Below are 25,902 nucleotides of genomic sequence, written 5' to 3'. Positions count from 1 at the left end.
CCCATGGTCAGAGATGACATTGTAGACAAAGTGTCAATCACATTCCCAGATGAACAGCAGGACCTCAATAAATATTTTAAGTGAATCAACATTTAACTAAAGGAATAGAAAAATAAAATAAGCATGAAGAAAAATTCAGTGTAACCTTGATCAGGAGGAAGGGAGACAACACAGACAGAAAGTAGAATTCCACCATACATAGTGAAGACCTTCAGTAAGGTCTTTATGGAGTGGTATGTTGAATAGTGACTAAATCTAACACCTGGACACTTAATGGGTGAATGATATAGAATGAAGATGGAAAACGATTGGCTCTAATGATGGGAAGGAACTTAATCTTGATTGTTAAATGTCTACAGAAATGTTAGCAGGGATAAGTAGAAGGGCATATTAAGACCACTGAATGATGTGGACCAATTTAAACTGAGACCATATTAACTGCTGCCCACCTAATTGCACAAGTAAATTATTATTTATTCTAGACATGAAGGAACAGATGCAGATTTCATTTATTTTATTATCTGTGTACCATCTGTAGCAAAATAGGTTTGTAAAACACTATTATGGACCAGTAATTTTATTTCATTTTTCATCATTTTGCTTATAATTATCTTCTAAGTGTTCTTCATCACCATCATCCTTACTCTCAGGTTGGCATTTGTCTTGAGCATTCGCAAATCTGTTGACTATTGCATTATACAGTTTTATATGCCTACATTAACTGTCTATCTTTTCTTTTTCTCTATCCTGCTTTTCATTGTCTTATCCCTAATGCAATGAGATTTTCTCCATTTTCAGCTGGAGGGTATTGAATTAATGGTCCATAGACAGGAAAACACTGAAAGTTTGGCTGAAGTTAACATTTTTAAAACAAAGAGCACATAAGTTTTCACTGACCATATTTTTTTTTTCTTTTTGTAAAATCACTAACCAACATGAATGAGAAAACAAGTTTAAGTGGTAAGGGATAAATCTATGATGACTGGGAAAAATAGAACCTTAATGTGAAAAATAGTATTGCTTACTTTTATTATTGTGCAGAAATGTATTCCCTTTGGACAGAAATAGAGATATAAATAGCATATGGCTAGAGAGTAATGGCATACATGTTTCAGACTTTTTTGTCTGTACCCTGATAGTCCCATGGTAGTTTAGAAAAATGTCCGTATTCAAACCAGATCTCATTATAAAGAAATATGTTCTTGTTTCAGATTTCCAGTGTAGCACCTGTTACATTCTTCTCTTCTGTCCTATGAGAAAACTCTCTAACTAACATATAAGAAATAATTTTATACAGGGAAAGGAAAAACAGAGAAAATTTTTATTTCAGGAAAAATAGGTGAAGTACCTGACAAGTTGTATTTATTCCATTGGCCTTTGGTGACATTTTCTAGTGACAGCAACAAAGATCTAAAATTGCTTCTGTAGGCCCCACACAGAGATAAGAAACAGAGGACATTATTAATTTTAACACAGAGTAAATTATTGAGACCAAACACTCCATGATTAAAATATTGGGATTTTTTTCCCCTTTCCATCCCACTCATCACTCTAAATGATCCTTATTCCTTTCCTTTATCTATTCCCCCATCCTCTAAAAAGCCATCTGCTATTTCCTTTATGAAAAAAATAAAACCTACAATTAGTGTCTTGTTCATCTTTTCTTTCTCAAAAAAAAGAGAACTATTATGCAAATACTCTACAATTTGGTTTCAAATACTCTTTGTAGTGTGATGAGCAATTTTCCTTAATACAAACCCAGCTTTTTTGCCAGGACTTACTAATAGATTTTTTTTAAGGGAACTTTCACTTTTCACATGAAAAGTCCTCTAATGTAAACTTCTCAAATGCATATTTAGAATGGAATTATCGTTGCTCTTTGAATTGTAGGAGGAAAAAATAATCATTTTATATATTTAATTCTAAAAGCAAAGGCAAAAATAACCTCAACATTTTTCTTCTACCTTAAATGTCATTGTTTTCTTTACATTAGGAAATGACCTGTACCAAATATAACTTTCAGTAAATCAGAAAAAAATCTTTATTACTTTTTTTTTCTGGAATTATGTGTAAGTGATGGCAGTTTACCTGTTAGCACAAATTCATTGTTTGATTTTAGCCGCTCCTCAGGGACTAAAGCACATTTTGACCCAATTCATTCCAGGTATGGCTAATTCTAAGTCTATGAAGCTGCCTTGTTAACAGTGTAAGGTGCTGACGGAACTGAAGTAAAAATGACAATACTTTACCATTGAAGTAATGCAGAGCTAACACTCAGAAATTCTAAGTTTTAAATCTGATTTGCTACCGACTAGTGATCTAACCAGGAATCCCATTGATCCTGTTGCCTCATTTTGCAACTGAGAGTGTTCACCTCTTTCAATTGCTTCCCAGGTTTATACTAAGGATCAAATAACTGCTGTATTTCCCTTTTGCCATGGATTGTAGAGACACACAGGAGATTGAGATGTACCAGAGGTTCTCAAAGTTTCATGCTCCCTACACTAGCTTTAGCTGGGGAGTTTACTGTAAAAGCAGATTCCCAAATTCTATGTCTAAATCTGATTACCTGGGTATGGCGTCAGGAAAGCTACACTAGTAATGATAAACCTAGATGATTCTTATATGAATGAAAAACTGAGGGCCATAAGAGACAGAATATAGTCAGTATGAGTTTAATTTGATCAGATACCTAACATTTAGTATCTAACTATCTAGTATATAATTAATTATGATACTTAACCCAATTATATGTTTTGTTCATTTTTTTGTATGTGTTTTATATGTGTGCATATTAAAATTCAGTGAAGGAACTCTCTAGTTACATTAAGAGTACAAGCAGCTATTATTAGAGTAATTATTTAATTTGGCTAGCATTCATATCCATACTCATAACATGCACATATATACTCATATCTGTACTCTCTTTATAACTGTACTGCTTTGCTTTATTTCAAATATTTAATGAAATATACAGTGAGTGATACCAAAATCTTTGCAACCTAGTGGATGCAGATAGTCTACATGAATTCTGTGACTATTCTGGTTCCTTGGGGCAGCTAAGGAAGGGGAAACTGAAACACTTTTCTACTTGGAAAACAGTGATTTCAACTTCTGCCACAAAGGATCAGAAACAAAAAATCCTTTGAGACTGGGTGATACCACCTTATCAGCTTATTTCTTCTGTTTGGCCTGGGTCACTCCTTTCTCTGGGCATGTTCTTATGCTGCCCCTTTCTTCTTTTCTCAAAAAGTCAACTGTTAGACCTCACATGAAACCCTGGCTAGATCCAGGAAATCCACACACTTCTTGAGACACACTCCATAGCTGCGAATTACCTTTAGACACAGCTGAGCTCAATACCACTAAAATAGTAGCAGAGGTTAGAACTGGCAATGTCCTCCTAAATCATTTTAAGATGATAATTTTCAAGTCCATTACTTTAACATGGGTAATGATGGAAAACGTTGTGCTCTGCCTACCCTCCTCTTCCTTTCCTACCCACATTTTCTATGTCCCAAAGCAAACACTGTCTACTTGCATGATATTTTTTTTCTGTTACTTTCTTCCATATGTCTAAACATGTTTAGACTCTCAACTCTTAATTTTCAGGTTTATACGTCATTTAACAGTTTCTCACTATCAACACAGGAATGTGCTTTTCACACCATTCCTATCACCTCCTTGCAAAAGTATGCCTCCCTTTTTTTCCAGTATAGTACTATGATTTCTACTTGCATCAATATTTTGTGCTTGTATTATTATGATTATTTAACTATTTCAGCTATGCTGTGTGGTGAATGTGTTTTCTGGAGCATACATTTGTCTTTTCTTCAAATTCATTTCTTCTTTTTACTTAAGTTTAGTTTTCTGAACTAAACTTGAACACTGGTTAGAAAAAATAAATGCCTTCTTACTATATTTTCAACTCTTTATGTATTCTATCAAGCACAACTTTGTGGGTTTGATTTCCAGGGTGTTGTATCCTGTCGCAATCTAGTTGGACTGCTATCTCAGTCTGCTCTACAGCATTTATTCGGGAATACTCCTTTACTATCATTCTTGATTTCAAAATCTCATGTTGCATCCTTGTTTACTCCATTTGGACTCTTTTAAATCTCTCCCCACCCTTGATGAGCACATTTAGCAGAGCAGTAAAAGCAGGAAAAGTAAATTTTTAAAGGTCTGGCATGTCTGGACATATCTATGATGTCCACTCACTTGGTTGACATTTTGCTGAGAATAGAATTCTAGGTTTAAACAAAACTTTCAGAATTTTGAAGTAACAGATCCATTTAGGAGAAGGAACCCATGGGCGGTCTATATTTCCATCTTATATGAATTTACAGTCTGTTTTCCCCAGAATACTTGTCTTTCCATTGTGCCTCACATCCACAGTCCACAATCCTTTCAGCTTAGAGCTTTCCAAAAGGTGGAGACAGAGCCCTATAATCTAAGTGGTTCGTAAGTGTATTTTGAAGCAATTCTGATGAAAAATTGGTCCTTCTTCCATCATCAACAGAGGTGTGTGTGCTAAAACACCGGAACCTTTGTTGGTGCCCACCACTGGATTGCATCTTAGTTTTCTCCTCCTGCTCAGTGAGGCTTCTGACTTCTTAAGTTTACTACGTCAGTTGCCGTGAGTTAACCACTGTCTACTTTTATTGTTCTACTCTATTGTCTCCACTCTATTATTATGTTTTTATTAATTCCTTTATTCTCAATATAGTAAAATTGAGAGGGAATGGAAGCAATTCATGTATTAAACCTGCCAGGCTGTCTTAAACAGAAACTCAACAGAGCATTCAGTCCTTAATTTTTTGTTGTTGTTGTTAAAAAAAAAAAATCAAAGCTATAGAACATGTTTAAATAACACAGAGAGGGGGCTGGGATGTGACTCAGTGATAGAGTGCTTGCCTAGCAGGCTGAAGCCCCCAGGTTCAATCCACAGCACTGAAAAAAAAAATAATACAATGAACTTTCAGTGCCTGCATAAAGATAAACTGATATCAAATTACCATGTATGTACAACCCCCTATGGGTATGTTTGTGTATGCTTACGGATTTGTATAACAAACACACAAATCAATACATACACATATTCCAAATCTCTCTTTCCCTCCCTCTTTATTGCTCATTTTCTTTTTTTCCTTCTCTCAGAGGAAACCATTTAAAAGAAAATTGCAGACATAAAATACTTTGTTCATACTATTTCAGGATCTCCAAGAATCAAAGAAAATTCTTCCATATATCCATAATACTTTTATCATTCTTCAGAATTTAATACTGGCATAGTATTTACATAATAGATAGTACCTATTCACATATTTCCCCAATTTTCAGAATAATATTCTCTGTAGTGTGTGTTTTTTCTTCTAATTCAGGAATCAATCAAAGACATAGCATTGCCTTGTCTTTATAATGGATTTTAGCTTGAATATTCTTTTTTGTATCTCTCACATGACATTTTTAATGAGTTCAGACCAGTTCCTTTCTAGATTGTCCTAAAATGTGGATTCGTTTATTTATTCCTTATTATTAGATTCAAATTAATATTATTGTCAAGCATATTATGTAGGTGAAATTATGTGGCCTTATGTGAACAAAATTTGATTATTGTTTTCAAAAATTATTTTATTACTTAAAAGCACAAATCAAATCAAAGCAACGTGTATTAACATATCCCTTATGGTAATATGTGTTTCAAATTATGCCCAAAATGTTTATAATAACTTTTGATTGGAGGCAAACGTTAGGATACTCTAAGTAACCATTATGTGTCCACTTTTTATTTCCATTAAGGAAAGTTGTCTTTTGGTTATGATCAACAAATTAGAACTTTTTCTCAATTCACAAAATAAGAAATTTGAGTAGACAGAATTTTATAGTACCATGTAGCTCTCAAATTTTATGAATCTATGACTAAGAATCACTTGTAATTTTGAAAACAAAATAAATTTCATTAAGATTATGGATCAAAATGTATTATTCAAATGTTTAATCTTGTATATAAATTGGGTATTTTGTAATATATATGTTTACATATTTACTATTTGTACATTTTACCATCTTAACACTGACCAACTCTACACTAATAATAGATGTCTTAAAATTGGGTTGTGTTTCTCTATCTGCAGATGGCTGCATTTATATAGATTATTGTACCCTAGAATGAAGGTCAAGAATTAAAAATCCATGGCCTAAGTTGGGATTCACTTTAATGTACTTGGGAGTAATAAAATATTATTCATACTTCAAAAGAGAACACATTGATATTAATTTTATAGATACTTATTCTATAACCACTTACATTTTACTGAGTATATAGGCTTTGTTTTTATTTAAATCACTTTAAGACTAGTTGCAATAATATCTTTTCATTTGTAATTGAGTATATTTTCAAAAACATTATCAGCACCATCAGAACAATGTAACCAAAAGTGTTTGAAATTTTGAGTTGAAATATTGGTATTATTTTTTTTCCTTCTTACAGGAAGCTCTGATCATGGCCAGCATGGACCATCCACACCTAGTCCGCCTATTGGGTGTGTGTCTAAGCCCAACCATCCAGCTGGTTACCCAGCTGATGCCCCACGGCTGCTTGCTGGAATACGTCCATGAACACAAGGATAACATTGGATCACAACTGCTGCTGAACTGGTGTGTCCAGATAGCTAAGGTAAGTACTGTCACTTCCTATGGAAATGACACTTCTGTGTTTATATCTCCTAATCTGGAACAGTTTGGGAATTGAAAACATGTCAAGTCTTTCAAACCATTAAAACAAACCAAAATTTATTTTCCATATATTAAAGATGCATTATAAGGTGGTACCTGCATGCCAAACAGATGATTCACATGATCTACTCATATGTTTGGATTACCATACTGTGCCATTTGTGTTACATTGAGCATTGAGAGGCCAAAATAAAAAGCTTGCTAGTCAGAGGGAAAAATTACTATATTGGGTTTCTTTGATTTTTTTGTTTGTTCTAGTATAGTTAACAAACAAAATTAAGAAAGAAAAGATTGGATGTCCAAGTTGTTCCATTTTTAGCTGATTTTATTACAGTACATGGAAGAATTGTCAATAACCATGAATGATACAATGCTAAATATTTTCCTAACCCTTTGGGAAGTCTTCAGCTGGTCTTTAGTGGTAAACTTCACACAAGAGCTCAGGCATGTAGCATACATAAGGGGAGTGAGCTTGGTAATGGGGGAGGTGGCTCTGTGGTAAACCAGAGAACAACTATTGCCCTTGAGAAGCCTATGATTTGGAGAACATTGCCAGTTATCAGGTATTATTTTTCAAGAAGGCCTATAGTTTCAAATTTGTAAATGAATTCTTCAAATTTAAATGTTAGCTCTAACTTCAGAAGTACTCTAAGAACACGCAAAGCATTTACAACCATATTCCACAAAGGTATACACATTTTCTTATTTAAAAAAAATCTATGTATGATTTCTTGTACTAGAAACTTTCTTGAAGAAAATTATCTTTCCTAAAAAATAGGGAAGGTGATAAATTTAAATTCACTATTTTAACTCTTAATTTACTCAAAATATTTGATGTTTTATAGATTTTATAGACATATTACTCTTCATATTTATCAATGGCAAAATATTAATTTACTAGTCTTTCCCTATTTATTTTTGCAATCTAAGAATGAATAAAAGTCCATTACCAAAAGCAGAAATTTGAGACAATTCTTACAAATGCAAACCTCAGAATTACTTGAGAGAAAAGCCTAGCTTAGTTTTATATATGGTAAGGTTCAATTTAGTTTCCTTAAGGACTATGTATTATAATTTTGTGTTTATTCTCAAATCATCCTAGTACTATAAGTAAAAACATAGCTAAGATTTAAATTTCTTAGCTCTCTCTGTATTTCCTGCTGTGTTTTCCACAATTTAAGTTTTGTCTTTAGGAATCCATGGCATTAATATTATCATTTATACATCACTATACTCTAATGATAGAAACTACTTTGAGTGCCTGGAGTAACCACACAGTTTTATACCGTTTTTCTCTCTGCTTGAAGTTTTTTTCTTATATCTACTTGATTCACACAGCATGGTCTTATTTATCCATCAACACTGATTGGTCTTCTTCTCTGCCAAGCCCTCCCTATTCAACATTTTCTCCAGAAAAATGTGATTACTTTCTCTTCTATATTAATGTCAATCATTGGCATTTTGAACACATTTCTGTTATTTAAATGCTTTACTATGTTTTTATAAATCTCTTTGATTTTTTTATGGAAAACTTGTTTAATCATTAATCCTTCAACAAATACTTGAAGGCACTTATATAAGATATTATGCTGACTTGCTAAAGGAGGAACATATAGGTAAATAACAGACTTGGGTCTGATTCTCTCTGCACATCCTAATAGGCTGAACATTCAAGATGAAATATACAGTTATATACCATCTGGAAGAAAAATAATTATAGGGTAGACTTAAGAGAATGACCAATAAGTTTTGAGGTAGAAAACTGGCTATGGGAAGAATTACTTAGAGGGAAGATTACAGGGAACCCTATTTAAGGTAAGCAGGTAAGTTATCATCCAATGGGACAATTTTAGAAGTGAAAGGGGACTCTGTTACTAGTCACTTCAGGACAACGGGCACAGAAAGATCCTAAATAGAATGGGATATGTGATTACCCTGTAAGGCATAGAAAGTTTGGGTTTTACATTAAGTTCAGCAGGTAGTTATGAAATATTTTAACATGGAATTGACAACATTTATGGTCTCAAGAGATCACGCTTTTATGTATAGAGATTATATGAAGTCAATAAAGAATGGAAATGAGGATTCCAGTGCAGACTCTGGGGGCAACGCAAACAAAGAGAAATAGATGGAATGAAGAGATATTTTTGTGTAAAAAACCCAAGTTGAATGATTATTAATTACATGTGGTAGGGGACAAAGACGAGTATGGTGGGTGCCATTTCCTGAGATGGTGAAGGATGAGAGATGAATGTGTTTAGAGGATAATCAAGTGTTCAGCTATAGACATAGCACATTAGGAAAAATTTGCAGTACATGGATCTAGAAACGTCAAATAATCAAAGTTGTTCAGATTTAGGAGTTACAGGTATTTAAATGTAAGGAAATATGAGGCTACCCCATGGCTAAGTCTGATTCTTAAATCTATTCTTAAATCTATTCCTAAAATTGGAGTCTTATATGTAGTATTCATTAAAGCAATACTTAACTCATACCTTAACTAATAAAAAACAAAAACTACCCTGAAGGAGAGTGTCCTTTTTTTATCTCTTTCCCTTGTTTAGGGATGGAGTTGTATAGTGGAAGCAGCATTAGGGTCAGAAAGACATACCTTCATTATTATGTTGGTGCCTACTTTGCAGTTTTGTGACTTTTATTGTTATCCAAACTCTCTGAATCCTTTTTTTTTCTGTGTATGTAATATAGTTAATAAATTTTATATTTTATAATCTTCAAAATCAACAGATCTGGGCTGGGGCTGTAGCTCAGTGCAGAGCACCTGCCTTGCCACATTATGCATAGTATTTGCATATAACCTGTAAATATTCTTCCATATGCATTAAGTCACTTCCAAATTACTTATAATACCTAATATAATGCAAATACTTTGTAAAATCATAATAATACTGTGATGTCTAGAGAATAGCGATTAGAAAAAATTACTAGATATGTTATGATATGATATTTTATATATAAATATATATATATATATATTTTTCTCCCATTGGTTGAATCCTTGGATTCAGAACCCACAGGTATAGAGGTCTGATAGGCTGAATAACATCCTAATTCCAAAAAAGTCTTCATCCTGTTCCCAGAATTGGTAAATATGTTAATTTTCATGTTAGAAGGGGCTTTGCAAATGTGAGTAAATTGGAGTCTGCGGTTGAGGGGTATCCATGGAGTATTCAAGTGGGCTCAGCATGAGAACAAGGGACCTATTAAGTGGGAGGAAGAAGGACTAGACTTAAAAAGAGAAGACAAAAAACACAGAACCAGCGTTGGAGTGATATACCATGAAGATGGAATCAGGGACCACAGACTGAGCAGTGTAGTCTACCTCTGGACACTGGAAATGGAAAGGCATTCCTATAGTCTCCCGAAGAAACACAGGTCTGCTCATACCCTGATTTTAGTGTGGTTAAACTGATTTCTGGCCTCTAACCTCCTGAGCAGTAAGAGAATAAATATAGATTGTTTTAAGCCACTAAATTTGTGGTTATTAGTTAAAGCAATAAAAAAATGAATATACTTCTTTATTATGATTTGGAGATTAAATAAAATAACCCATGTACATTTCCTTGCTCAGCTTCTAGAATATGAAATGTTGAAATACAGTCTCATTATCAGCTGTAGGTTGGAAGCCATAAAACAGAAAATTGTTTCATAAATGTCTGTGAAATATAGGTAATATTGTCTGAGTGAAGACAAATATTTTACAAATACCTAGTTTAGTAACTTAGAGGCTTCTTTTTCTTTACTTCCAATTCTCCTCAAGACAGACTCAAGAAAGTGTATGAGATTTTATCATGATTGACCCAGTACCCGCTATTATTTTGCTTGCATCTCTTTGTTGTTATTGTTGTTGATAAAACTGGACGGTGAAGGGAGAGATGATGCTCTAAAGTAATCAATTTATTTTTGTGTTATAACATACCTGTGGAACATTGAACAGTACTCAGAAGAAACAGTGCTCGCAACTGACACTACCAAACATTTCTTCTGGACAAGGCATGACTGTATATATTTTTAATTAATTGATATGTCTCATCACAGATCTGTGAGACAGGTATCACCATTTCACAGATAAATAGAAATATAAAGAACTGAAGTAACTTCATTAAGTCCAGAGAGGTCATAAATGAATAATAGAACCATTGAACTATCTTGTCATGTATAAGGAAATAAGTGTTTTTAAAATATTTTCATTAATATTCCAAATTTTCTATCCATTCTTTCTTTAATTGATCATTCTACAAAATTTTATGTAATAAAAGACACACATTTAAACATCGAAGTCATCTATTTATAGGTGGCCCTATTCACTCCAGAAGCCCAGCATAACATGGTTTTGTTTCATGTTCATACAATACCAAATGTCTTCTTGATGGCTTAGGAAACTAAGATGTAAGGTCGTGATGACAATTCCTTCTTTCACAGTTGTTGCTGAAAAGTTAGACAAGTATTCTTTTTTGACAAATTAGAAATTCTGCAAAGCGTGTTGTGGGCTTCAAGTGAAGAACTTCATGGTAAATAGCATTGATAATGAGTCAATCCATATGGAATATGTTTGTTAACTTTCCATTTTCTCAAATTCCTGAAATAAGACAAGTCATAAAGAGAACAGGGATCCTTTGGCTCATGGCTTTGGAAGTTTCCATCCATAGGCAGTTGGTTGGTTGATCATTGCTTTTGGGCCTCTGACAAGGTAGGACATTATGGCAGGCAGCAAGGGTGGACCAAAAAAGCCATTTGCCTCACAACTGGAATGTTAAAGGGAGAAAGAAGAAGGGGCCAGGGTCTCACAATTCTCTTCAAGTGTGTGCCCCCAATGACCAGACCTCCAATTAGGCTCCACTTCTACAAGTCTCCACCACCTCTCATGGGAACTATGTTTTAACACATGGGCTTTGGAGGACATCTAAGATCCAGACTAGAGCAGGTATCGAGCCTATGTTGCACACCTGGAATCTGCTGGATTTTTTTTACATATCATGTTAGTCTTTACTAAAAATTCTAGCAGGTATTAACCCACTATTTTACTATGTTATAGATGAGAAAAATGAGAAGTTCTAAAAGACACACTGGTGTATTGAAGCCCTGCATTCTATATCTCTCTCCCAAGCCAGGTCTCTAAACCATTTTGCACTTTTTCTTCCCATTCACCCCCCACACACACACACACACCACTGCAGCTTTAAGTGACCTGCTGTCCTTACATGGCACTTCTAAATCTGCAGACTGGGAAGGAGCACATCGTTTTACTGTAGTTGTGTCTCATTATCAATATCATAGGCATATTCTGTTATAAATAATGCTTTTTTTTACTTGAAAAAAAGTTTTTAATTTTTTCTAATTTGTTATACATGACAGTAGAGTGCATTTTGACACATATACACAATGAAATATTACTCAGCCTTAAAGAAGAATGAAATCAGCACTGACCGGGCACACTGGTGCATGCCTGTAATCCCAGCAGTTTGGGAGACTGAGACAGGAGGATTGCGAGTTCAAAGCCACCCTCAGCAAAGGCAAGGCACTAAGCAACTCAGTGAGACCCTATCTCTAACTAAAACACACAATAGGGCTAAGGATATGGCTCAGAGGCCAAGTGCCCCAGAGTTCAATCTCCAATACCAAAAAAAAAAAAAAAAAAAAAAATTAAATTAAATTATGGCATTTTCAGGGAAATGGATAGAACTAGAGAATATCATGCTAAGTGAAATAAGCCAATCCCCCAAAAGCCAAAGGCCAAGTATTTTCTCTCATAAGCTGTACTGATCCTTAGTCATCAGGGGACAGGGTAGGGAAGAATGAAGGAACTTTTGATTGTGCAGAGGGGAGTGAGGGGAGGGGAGGGGCTGTGGGGATGGGAGGGATGGTAGAATGAGACAGACATTATTACCCTAAATACATGTATGATTACTCTACTGGTATGCCTCTGCACCATGTGCAGCCAGAGAAATGAAAAATTGGGCTCCATTTGTGTATGAATAATACTTTTTATTGGCTTCACAAAGATGTGTTCTATCATCAGTTTCTATGTCACATTTTCAGGAGAAAGTACTAGATGAATAATTAGAATTTCTTCAAATAATGTTCCAACTATTACAATAATGGACAATCAAACAGTTCTATAAACTGTTTGATATGTTATAGATACAGGTCATAAGTGACACTTATAAATTAAGAAGCGAAAATGTATAAACTGGCACATTCAGCCCACAGACTCAAGAACAGATTGCCTAGGTTCAAATTCCACCTTTACAATTTATGAGCTATGTGGCCTTAGACAAGTTAGTAAACCTCTCTGTGCCCCTGAATAATAGTATCTGTTTCATAGAGTAATTATGAATATAAGACAAAATTTGTAATATGTTAAGGATGCTGTTTAGCATAAAGAAAGAATATTCACTATTTGTTATTTGGAGTATTATCTGACATGATAATAAAGCAAGACATATAGGTATAGCCAGGATATCCTAATGATGTCATTTTTAAAATACAGATGACTGATTCTTAAATCCTAGTTATAAAATTTTGATGTATGAGACCATGCTGGATGGGAGAGAAGGACACTTGCCCCTCCTATCTTCCTGTACTTTCTTGCCCAGGTTTCTAAGATGCTATTTATTCTACTTTTGCTCTTATGGCTTCTGATTTTCATGTTAGAAAATTGGATTGTTTGTAATATTGAAAACATGCGAAACTACCAGTGAACTAGTAGAGAAGTGAGATCAGGGGTAATTCTTAGAATAAGACAGTCTATTATTGAAGAGGAGCAAAGAGAAAATTCTGAGTCTTCCATCTCAAGCTAGAAAAGGTCAATATTGGTTTGACCTCCTATTACTGAACACATTTTTGCTCCTGACTCCTTTCTAAGGGAAATATTATTTGTAGCTTTTTGCTGTTGTTATGGCTGCATTTGTAAAGCCTGAGTACTGTATATAGGCCACTATTTTTCAGAGTCCTGAACCTTCCTCAGAGCTTTGTCTGCTTATTTTACTTTATTGTCAGATTTTATTCTGGTGCTCTATCGATTTGCAGTTTAATTCAGATGTAGGATTCCTCAGGTTTTCTTTTTGGGTGGTAAATGATTGGAAACTAGAAGGGATGATACTAAAAATATGTCAGAGGCTCACTGTGCCCTTCAAAATAATTCACAAATTGCCTGAGTTGTAAATTTACCTACTTCACAATTCTTAAAGGGGGATGGAAATAAAAATCATTCAATCGTTTTATGAATTAAAATTAACCCATAAGGTTCTTTAGATTCTGCTTATGAATAACGATTTTTTTCGGTTATATTTTTGAAAATAATTGCTTTCAGCAATTTTTTTTTCAGAGAAAACTTGTATTTTCTCAGAGGTTGACAGGATATTAATGCCAGTTTAGCAGATTTCTCAATTTTTTTTTCATTTTCTTCTCTACCTTGTTTATCCCGAAATTCCTTTTATTGTCTGTATCATCTCCCTAATTAGAGCTAGTGAAATTGATTTTTGTGGCTCAGGGATTTTGTTCTTACTTTTTCTTTGTTTTTTGGTGACAGATTAGGAGTTTTTGAGAGGGGAAACCTCCCTTGGTTCAAAAACATAGTTCACAATAATGGAAAGGAGAAAAGATTGCAGCGTTCAGAAGTAAATTCCTCTTCCATACACAAATGTGAAGTCTTGCTTGAGGCTTGAATGTGTCACATGAGTAGAGACTTCATTTATACTCCTTATCCATTTTTTTTCCATTTTTCACTTGCAGCAAACACATGAGGTGACAGGACACTGTAATTTCTCATTTGATTCAGCCACTTACTTCTGCATGAATGAAAACTAACTTCATAATCTGAATGGCTGATACAAATTAAATGCATGAACTAGGTGCTGACATTTCTGATTTTTAAAAAAATATTTTTAGTTGTAGATGGACACAACACCTTTATTTTGTTTATTTATAAGTAGTACTGAAGATCAAACCCAGTGCCTCACACATGCTAGGCAAGCACTCTACCACTGAGCTACAACCCCAGCCCTCTGATTTCTTTTAAAGACCACATTCTGTGTGTAAATGTAACCTCTGTCACATACACATATGTACAAAGCCACAAAAATAAATATTGATAATCTCAAGAAGGGACTGACTCTACCTACTAAAATTTATGAAAAGATATAATTGGCATCTATGATTACACTTAATGCTATAATAGTGATAGCTAATACTGTTTAGAAATTTATGATTATCATTTTCTTGAATTGATACTTTGTGTATATTTTAACACAAATTTTTACATTTTATGAAAGCAGAAAAGTAGAATTGAAGATAAATATTTAAATGCGATATAGTATTGGTGTCATGGCTAAACACCATGTAATGACAATGCACAATTAAAATTAAGAGACTTGTTTTGTAGTTCTATAACTACTTTTAGAAGAAAAAACTACAATAGCTTAATATTTACCATTTTTGTTACTATTATTCAAATTTGAACACATTATGTATTCTGATCAGTGTTATTAGATCTTTTGAGAAAATCAGTGACATGATTTTAACTCAGTGACTTAACTTTATTTGGGGTAAATATCATTAGGCTCACAGTAGCTTACCTGATCTCTGAAACATGGATGTCCTTGTTTATTTCAACAATGATCAGTGTCCAATACTTATTTTCACTAAAGAGGTGAATTTTTGCATGACCTGTGTACATTTCTTAGAATCATGTCATAATGAGAAATTGGAAAACTGGATCCCAAAGGAGAGTCACTTAGATTCTTTGTCTAACCAAGAGGGATTCATTTATTCATTACAATTTTTAAAACATATTAAGTGTATCAATCAGGGTTCTCAGTGAAACAGAACCAACAGAATGTATAGAGATATAAAAAGAGATTTATTGTAAAGAATTAGCTCATGAGATTATGAAGGCTGAGATCCAATCTTTATGGGCAAGCTGAATACCCAGTAGAGATAATTCTCTAGGTTCAGTCCAAGTTCAAAAGCCTGAGACTCAGGGGAGTTAATGGTGTAGTTCCAGTCTAAAAGCCAGCAGGCTAAAGACCCAGGAAGAGCCAGTTTTAATTCAAGTCTGAATGCAGGAGAAAAACAAGGCCCCAGGTCAAAGGCAACCAGGCAGGAGGAAATCTGTTATGGCACAGCCTCTTTGTCCTATTCAGGTCTTGTACTGACTGGATAAGGCCTACTCACATTAGGTGGGGCATTCTGCTTTACCCAGTGTACCAAGTCAAATGCTAATCTCATAGAGAAACAGGGACACACTGAAAATAGTGTTCAACCAGATGTCCTGGCACTCACATGGCTCAGTCAATCTGATATATAAAGTTAACCATTGCACTGAATTTAAGAAAGATCAAAGTTGAAAAAAATCCGTATATCATGTTGTTCTATCTCACTGGGAATGTGGACGCAATAACCACAAAAATAATAACTACTGCTTTATGTAGTTGGAAATGAGAGATTATACCTTCCCATTGTTACCATCCATTATCGGTGATGAGTCAAGCACACAAGGCAAGCATATGAAGCAGGGTTTATTTAAAAAAGGGTAATGTCTCCCATGAGGGTGAAGGAGGCCACAGCTGGTACCCTGGTATCCCAAAAGGTAGGTGTTCTGCCCTTTTTATATGCCCTAGGCTTCCTCTGTTCTCCTGCCTTTTCTCCCTGATCTTTCTCCTTCCTGCGCACTTGACTAGGCCTAGGATGGTAAGGTGGCCAAAAGGTGGGAAACAGGTGGGCTGAAGAGGGAAGGGCAGGATGGAGTAGTCAAGGACACATTAACAACCTTATAGCTCCCTGTAGGGAAGGGAAATTCCTGGGACAGGTTACCTTGGCAACAGTTTGGAGCAGGGGCAGGTTCTTTTATTTTTATTGGTTGTTCAAAACATTACAAAGCTCATGACATATCATCTTTCATACATTTGATTCAAGTGAGTTCTGAACTCCCATTTTTACCCCAAATACAAATTGCAGAATCACATCAGTTACACATTCACAATTTTTACATAATGCCATATTAGTGACTGTTGTATTCTGATGCCTTTCCTATCCCTGTTCTTGATAAGGGTGGAGGAAGGGCTCTGAAGGAATTAACTCTTCAATCCCTCAGGGGACAGTCTCCAACTTCCCAGACTCACTCAGAATTGGCCTCCTAGATCTGACCTGACTGGATTTACCTATCTACACTGACTGCCTGTCTAATTCTGGCTTCTCCAGTAGTTATTAGGGTAGGATTTAGAAGAAAGTAGTACTTGGTGTTAGTTTTAGATCCACCACTGATAATCCATAATGACTTAGATAAATTCCTTACTGTTTTATGTGTTTTCTCATCTATCAAATGGACAGTCTTAATGCTATTGCAAGGGGGAAATACGATCATGCATCAGCTCTGCATGCTTCCTACCAAAGCTTCAATGTTCAATAGACATTTTGATAATAGTAAGCAAAGTCATACACTATTTAATATTTATTATCACCAAAATTAGTCAATTTATTAATGATTTATACAGAAAGGCTCATAATATGGCAGAAAAAAAAACATGAACCTTAAAGAAATAAGATCTGAGTTTGAATTCTGAATCAGTTATGAGTCCTTCAAGAATCGTTTCCTGTTTTGCCAAATAGAATATCCATGCCTGCATAAAATACATCAAGTTTATGATTATCCAATTTGAAATAATAAATAAACAAATAGGGGCAATGGATATTAATCTAAAAAAGTTGATGAAAGTTTCTGTGAAACAAGAATATATAAATATATATGTATGTGTGTGTGTGTGTATATCCTTTATTCATTTGTACTCATTAATTGTGCTCATGAATATAATGAATATTCATTAATATTTACTATGATTATCATGGAAAGAAACTAGATTTTCAGATTGAAAATCTCTAGCTTTGAATGCAAACTCCACCAGTCACTAGCTATAAAATTTGGGATTTTGTAAACTCCCTGAACAGCCTTAATTAAAAATTAGACATAATAATATCTACCTTATAAGGTTGTCATATAGATAAAAGAATAAAATGTGTCAGTATCATAACCTATTGCTTCACACAATATTGCTAGATAAATATTGACTTGTTTTTTAATTACACAGAGCAATGCATTCAAGGCTTTCCATTTCAGAAGAACATTGCTTACCTTTCCATAAATGAAAAATTCTCTTATGGTTTATTCCAAGACAAAGATAAGTCTGCTCTAGGAGAGTGTTTTTTGTTTGTTTGTTTGTTTGTTTTTTAATAATTTCCTCATGTTAAATGGAAATAAATTTAGTCTGAGATGCCAGATTCAGGAATACGGTAGTACATTTTTTTTCTAAATTAAAATTATTCCATATTAAGGTAGCTACCAGTGTCTCTGAGGTGGGAGGAAAGTGATGATATTTGCCAAATGTTATAAGCTTATAGTTAGAAGATGGGCAGTTCTAGAGACCTAACATACAGCGTTGTCAGTGATGTATCTCATTGTTTGAAATTTTCTGATAGAGTAGATCTCAAGTGTTCTACACACACACGCACACACACATACACACACACACACAATGATAACTAGGTAAGATGATGGATAAATTAGTTAGCATAATGTTAATTATTTTACTATGTATATGTATATGAAAACATCCTATTGTACTCCCTAAATACATTCAATTTTTACTCAAGGGAAAATTATTCCAGCTTGGTACACATCTATCAGAATGGGTTAGTCATTCTTATCTCAGGTGTTGGGAAGTCTTCACAAAGTTTCTTCTACTGAATGGCTGTTGTTCAACAGAGCTAGGGCTGGGGTGACTGGAATACTAGGGTTCCTACTTCACCTAACTCCCTACATTAGGCTAGCCAGAGCATGTTCTTACAAATCCTTATCTCATACCATCAATTCCCCTAGGCCTGGCTGTCCATCCATACAATATCTCATGAGAGGTCTAGTAGCCTCTGGGGGTATAGAGTAAAAGTAGAAGCAGAAGAACTCCCTCCCCACTCACTCCCAGGGCCCTTCTAGAACAGCCGCCAGGGAGAATCCTATTCCCCATTCCCTCTTGAGTATTGAAGAACTTGACCTTTCTCATTCAGGTTGTAGAGTTCAGTTTCTTTGCTCAGCCACACTGGTGAGGTTCCACCCTTACTTCCACAGCTAGATAAATAAAAGTCAATTTTTGTTCTCAAACAACAAAACCTAAGTGAGATCTGTCTCCTGCATACCTGTGCAGTTTTAGATCCGGCAGTACTAAAATCCTTTAAAACCTTTCTAGATTGGGGAGCTTAAACTAGAAATAGAAATGTTCTTATTTATTCCAAAGCAACAAGCACAATGCTAACTGATATCTTAGTCAAATATTTTGCTGGCTACACTAAACAAAGGGAAAACAACAGAAAAAGGACATGGAAAGGACCTAGTCCGGAGAAGTCCTTTTGTGAAACTGGTGAATCTTTAAAAAAGAATGTCAGGACCATTTGAAATGTTAGTGCAGGAAGGACTTCCAGAAGATCTCTTTATTCATTTACTTTAAATAAATAAAGTGATTCATGTGACTCTTACTTGAAAATCAAGTCTGTTCTGCAATAGAAAAGGGTATGGAGAGGGCTTCATGGAACTCTGAGGGTGCCCCAGAGGCTGTCATAGACCAGCTTTAAGACCATCTCATGTGCCTTTGTTGGAGAGGGCAGCACTGTAGCCAAAAGAGGTAAGAGAGTCCATTAAGGTCAGAGTTGTTCTTATTGACAAAACCAGGACTTGAATTTATATACCATCCAGCTACCCTAAGTGTTCTGGTTTAGATAAAATGACAGCCTGAGCCACCCTCAAGTCTCAATTTTGCAAGAATTGGGATCTCTTTGTTTGTATTTTAGGTGAAAAACCATTGAAGTATTATAACTCAGTGTAAAATATGAGATCATATACCTTTTGTGATCATTTTAATTGATCTCATGAACTTTGTTCCCTGCAAAATGTTAAATGAGTAGCTATCTTAGTTTTGCTTTTGAGTACTTTTTGTATTTTACTTTGCCTTCCAAGAATACTTTTTTAAAAGCTCCCCTTTCCACCAATGGTTTTCCCTCTCGATCTTTATATCAGAATGCCTAATAACATCACAGCCTCCCAAATTGGTGATAAAGCACCTGGCTGAATTTGAATTGTGGATATCCCCTCCCTGAAACAATCTCATGCTTTTTATTTATGTGCCAAATTTTCATTGCCTTAAAGGAGGATGATATATAAAGGGTAGTAAGGGATAAGAGAGACTCTCAGTGCTACCAGATGAAAATAAAGTTTATTGAGGCAGTTTCTAGCACACAGGTCCCAGAATTGCACTGAAGGCTTAATTGTTTCCTGGGGTCTGCATGAAATATGAAGGCCTCTCACTTAGAGAAGTCATTTAGGTTTTTTTCTTGTCTAACCTATAAAATGGCAAGCTTCCCCTTTGCTTTGCTTTGCCTGTGGCTTTGTTTGGCCTGCTGAGCAACTTGAATTCAGCTTGTAAGTTACGCCTTTCGATAATGGTGAAGGTTATCCTTTAGCTACTATACACATTCAGAAAGTAAAGAACTTAATTTCCTTTCTGTGAATTGATGTTTTAGTTAGTACTTTTAATGTACTTTTTTTTTGACAGAAAAGTGAAAGCTATCCAATCCAAATGGATTAAATTGTACTTCTTGTGTGCAAAGTGTTCACAATTACATCTATTAGTCATGACTGTGAGGCTTGGTATTGTAGCAGGTTTTGGGAGCACAGTGATTTTCTCAAATGCAGAATCAAAGTAGCAGGACTGGCATATCTAGTTTATTGCTCCCCTATGGCTTTTGTTTCTAAAACTGTGGAGGTAGATGGGTGTTACAATATTGCTCTCAGGAAGTTGTGAAATATATTCATGCTTTTTCAGATGTATGCATGAAACACTTTTTCCTACAGACTTCTAGAGGTTTACAGTAATTTGGAGAGACAAGAGTAGAATTTTATCACATATAGGAGGAACAAAGGATGAAATCAAGTAATTTACTAGAAACAGAAAAATCATAGTGGGCCTAAAGACAAAACACAGGTTAATTTCTTATTACATCTGACTATGGCCAATTCTTTCTCTAGCTCTTTTAAAAAAAAAAAAAAGTTTAAAGAAAAAATATTTTGTAATTATCATGGATTACAAAATTACAAAACATTAAATAGAAGTTTCATTTACCCTTTACCCATTATCCTGGATGATGACATCATTCATAACTATAACAATAGCACTATGAACAGGAAACTGACATGAGTGCAATCCACAGAGATTATTTAGATCACACCAATTTTATGTGAACTACTTTGTATGTTGATGTATGTATGCATGTGTGTGTGTTTCTGTGAAACAGTGTCATGTGTGTTGATTCATATGACTGGTACCATAATCAAGATTAGGAGATATTTTTGTGACCTCATGACATTCCTTTTTAGCCACACCCACCTCTGACTCTTTTTTAAAAATTGGAATAAAGTCTTGCCATGATCAATTTTTATAATAACGACTTAAAAAAAATCTTCTGAACATGTATTTTGTGCATTAAAATGCCATGCAAATAATACATATACGGTATTCTGGACACTCAATTTGAGTCTAATAGTAGTCATTTGGCTGTCTTGCTTCAAAGGATTTTCTCTATACATTTAATAAAATTATTTTGGTGGCTGTGAGAGGAACTTGGGTGTGTGCAGTTCTGTGGTCCAGAAGGGATACAGCAGCCAAACAAGTACTTACAATTACTCTCTTACAATTACTTAGTGGGAACATCTGCACTCCTACTGCTGTATCATCTAATTACCATAGGAAAATGGTTTAGCAGGTCACTGGCTGCAGAAGTGACTGGCCCAATCAAACCCAGAAGGGCTTGGATCCAGAAGGGAGGAAAATTAGGTTAATAATGAAGACAGGCTGAAAGTGAATGAGAGCAAGCAATTAAGGCTCAATGCCAACTTTCTCCCTTCTGAGAAAATTCAGAAATTTAGAATAATTCATTTAGTATCATACATGATAACTCAAAATATGCATAGATTATGAGTGATGTATATGTGCATATGGATATAGATATCTGAATATATGCATATGTACACATATGTAGTGTTTATATTTATATCTTGAATGTAGTAGGAAAAATTAACATTTTCAATATAGCTCTGGGTAGCTAAAATTCTGCAACACCCAATATGATACATATATGTGAAAAGGAATGTAGACTGCTGAGAACCTTTTATTGTCATTGTTAGAATTAGGCTAAACAATATGTGTGTGAAATTTCACTTTCCATCATCTAAATTTGATTGATTAGAAAGAGTTTATTGGCAACACTTCATTATTTTTTATCAGGCTAAGTTTAGAGATAAACAGATTATATGTGTCATGGAAGGGAGGGGTAAAGTGAACAGTTATGAGCACTTGAAGAAGAATGGCTGTGAGTCAGGGATTTTATCATTCATTCAGGAGTCTTTTCCTAAGCTCAGTGTCTACCCCATCACAAAGTGAGCAAAGGATGAGCTTAATGACAGTCATCTATCAGCCAGCCACATTTTAAGCTTCAAGATCCTGCTATTCCCCATGGTCCATGCCTTGACAAGGCTAATTGTATAATTGCGGTACTACATCACACACTCCTGGTGCATTTGCACTGGCAAGGACCAGAACCAGGGACTCTTGATGACTATTGCCCCAAGCAAGCACATTAGCATGGACACGGTTTACTAATGGGGTTGCTATATTAGGAAGCACAGTACATAGGGTTTAAGCCAAGGATTTGTTATGAACACCCTTGTAGATTAAATGCCAGATTGACTTGAGCTTTCAAATTAGGAGTATTTTTTATTTTAAATAAAATGACTGATTCCTCACCTCTATTTTTATGATCTCTCAGGTATGTTTAAAGATTTACCAAAATTATTCTACTAAAATAAATAGGATTTATTAAGCTTTCACCATGAATGCATCAAGCGCTAATTTTTTTTTAAAATATTTATTTTTTAGTTCTTGGCAGACAACATCTTTGTTTGTATGTGGTGCTGAGGATCGAACCCAGGCTGCACGCATGCCAGGCGAGCGCGCTACCGCTTGAGCCACATCCCCAGCCCCAAGTGCTAAATTTTTAACACAACCCTTAAGTTAGTTTATGTCCGTGGTCATACAGCTAATAAACGGGACTGTGACTCTGTCACAGAGGGTTTTCTCAACTGAATCTAAGCATTTCCATACTCTGCCTCTCTCAGGGCCACTATTTTACATAACACTAAGAGTGGGACAAGGTTGAGTATATACATTAAAATCTAGCTAACATTTGTGGCTCCTGTGATATCCGTACTTTCTTCATCTAGGAGATGGTTAAATTCACTCAGTTTGTGAAATTCACTGAGCTATACACTTATGATGTGTACTCTTCTACTTTACTTGTCTATACTTTAAAATAATATTGAGCCTAGGTATTTACCTTTTGCTTTAAAGATTTTAGATGACTGAATCTTTAACGCTTTGGCCCATTAAGTCAAAACATCTGCCTGAAATGACTGTTTCTACTATAAATTGGAAGAATATAGGGCTATCCTAGGATATGGTCAATCCCCAAATCAAGAGCATAAGTCCTTTTTGGTGAGGTTGAGAAAATTTCATGAATTTCTCCAGCCCTTGATGTACAACCAACCTTGACCTAGGCAGATCAGGGATTTGTGGAACAGATTGTCTTGCCAACGTTTGGTTTCATACAGATCCGCCAGGACAATTTGTGGCAGTAACAATAATGTGAAATAGTGACTGTATGTCTCTTTAACCTAAGTTTTATTTATGAAACAAGGAAAACCACGTAATAATAGGATCATCAACATTTACATTAAAGTTATACTTGACATTATGCTAAGTGTATTACATGAGAAATAATCTTCTAATTTTTATAATAAAGTTATAAGATGTAAACTATTAAATGTTTAAAAGAATGAATATGAGTATAGTACACAACATTGCCTGGTACATACTAGCACTTGATAATGTTACTTATTAGTATTAATTATCATTGTCCATTGCTCAATTATATTGTTTGTATTCTTTCCCTTTCATAAGAAAATACACTTTAAGAGGTCATATAACATGTCCATGGTCATGTAGCTAATAAGTGGGGCTGTGACTCTGCTATACAGTTTTCTCAACTGAACCTAAGCATTTTCACACTCTGCCTCTCTCAGGACCACTATTTTGCATAACACTAGGAGTGGGACAAGAGGGCTACCTCAGATTGTTAACAACTTGCCTGACAGTTTTAGATAGTTGAAGGAAATCTTACATAGTTGAAGGAAATATTTGCTGTTTCTTATTAGGATCAGTAAAACTTGAAGTATAAAAACTTACCTTGACCAGATAGCTTGTACCATAATTTCATGGAGAATATGGGAAAACACAGATTATGTTTATCGATAGAATGAGATGACCACAGTGGCATATCTGTATAGTCCCTGCTCCTTTGGAGGCTGAGGTGGAAGGATCACTTGAGTCAAGGAGTTGGAGGTCAGCCTGGGCAACGTAGGAAGACCCCATCTCAAAAAATAAATAGATAGATAGATAGATAGATAGATAGATAGATAGATAGATAGATAGATAAAATAAAAACAGAGAGAAGAAAAGCAATAAGGAACCTGATCACTTCTAGAATTACTGAGTCATAGCTACCTTTGTTTTTGTTATTTTATGAAAATGTTCTATTAAACATGACTGAGTATTTAGTACCCTCTAAAATGAGGGTAGGACTAAGTACTTTATTATTTATATTTAGTATTCAGTCCTACCCTCACTTGAGAATATACCAGTATGATCCATATGATGATTGTGGACTATCATTACATAAAAGAGGAACTTTTACTGGGTGGCTTCTTTAAGAACAGAAGCTTCTTCATGTTTGATCTCCTGTTAGAGATACACATGATCTTATTTATAGGTGTCCTAAGGTATCTGATCACAAATTCCTCATGTTTTCATCAATCATTGAGGTAGAGATAGTGGAAAGCCCTTCTTTTTAAACTTGAATTCCCCCAAAGACTGGCTTAGAAAGCATTATTGAAAACTTCTTTTAAATCAAATTCAAGATATTACAGCAGCACCTGCTACAGTCTGTCAACATTTCCATTATAAACCCATATTTTCCAGGTTTATTATTTGGCCGTGACTTTTCTGTGGAGTGTGATACAGAACACAGAATTTCAGCCCAAAGCAATTTTTATTATCATCACTCAAATATTGAAATTTTTCCAAGTTATGATTGTTTTTTTAAAATACCACAAAAGTCAAGTACTTTGGGGGACACCCACACATTCTAAGTCCTTTATAAAATGCAACATTAAAAACAATTTATTCCTCATAAGAAACAAAGAAACAAATAACTGAATCTTAAGGCCTGAAGGGGAAATTTTGTGAACCCACATAGATTTATTTCCTATGATTTGGGACTAATTTGATATTTAGATTGAGATTTTTAATATTACTACAATAAGCTTTCAAGAAATTGGCACCATATGGATCTAAAAGAAATTGGATTGTAGGCCAGGGAGAATGATAATAAAGACCAAAAATGCAACCCACAGAAAAGTATTCTCCAAGCTACTGATGTTGCTACCATCAGAGATAGAGCCCTGATTTTGTTTTTCTGATTCTTGCATTCTGTTTTCCCTTCTGGTGAGCATAGGAGAAGCTGATAAACAATTTATAAAGTGAAAACATTGGGGTAAACTAGTAGAATCAGGAATTTTATCAGCAAACCAAACCCCATTGCAATGTAATAATTGAATTTCTTTTCTACGGAAATTGCTGTGTTGGAAGTTCTCAGTTTTTCTATCCTCAAAGTACCTATAACATGGGAAGAAGAAATAGGAATCACCATATCCTGCTGCTTACTTTTTTACCACTTTAAAGAGTTATTTAAAGTGAGTTTTACCACTTTAAAGAATTATTTAAAAAAAAAAAACACTGCCTAGGGTTTGGTCTTCCCTACTGGGATTGAATGAATCTAGAGACCTCTACTCTACTCTGACCAGATAAATTGGGTAAATTTAACTATACTTTGTATCCTTGAAGAAATGCGATATTAGGATTCAAAGGAGATCACTTCTGGAGGCGTTCTGGTCATTAATAATTCTAAGCACTTGAGGATGCATTATTGTTTACA

At 34.8% G+C, this 25,902-nt stretch overlaps 1 protein-coding gene across 6 annotated transcripts in view; it reads left to right on the top strand.

Annotated features, from left to right (window-relative positions):
* Erbb4 (erb-b2 receptor tyrosine kinase 4) overlaps positions 1-25,902 on the top strand; it is a 1,041,723-nt gene that overhangs the window by 867,333 nt on the left and 148,488 nt on the right. For all 6 annotated transcript variants that reach the window (XM_078017961.1, XM_005331866.4, XM_005331864.4 and 3 more), the window contains one exon: positions 6,494-6,679. In XM_078017961.1, the coding sequence (XP_077874087.1) occupies positions 6,494-6,679 (186 nt within the window). The remainder of the gene's footprint in view (positions 1-6,493; positions 6,680-25,902) is intronic.

This window comes from Ictidomys tridecemlineatus, chromosome 7 (assembly GCF_052094955.1).
Source record: "Ictidomys tridecemlineatus isolate mIctTri1 chromosome 7, mIctTri1.hap1, whole genome shotgun sequence".
NCBI lineage: Eukaryota > Metazoa > Chordata > Mammalia > Rodentia > Sciuridae > Ictidomys > Ictidomys tridecemlineatus.
Note: the sequence above shows the minus strand (reverse complement) of the source record. Positions and strands in the feature narration are given on the sequence as shown.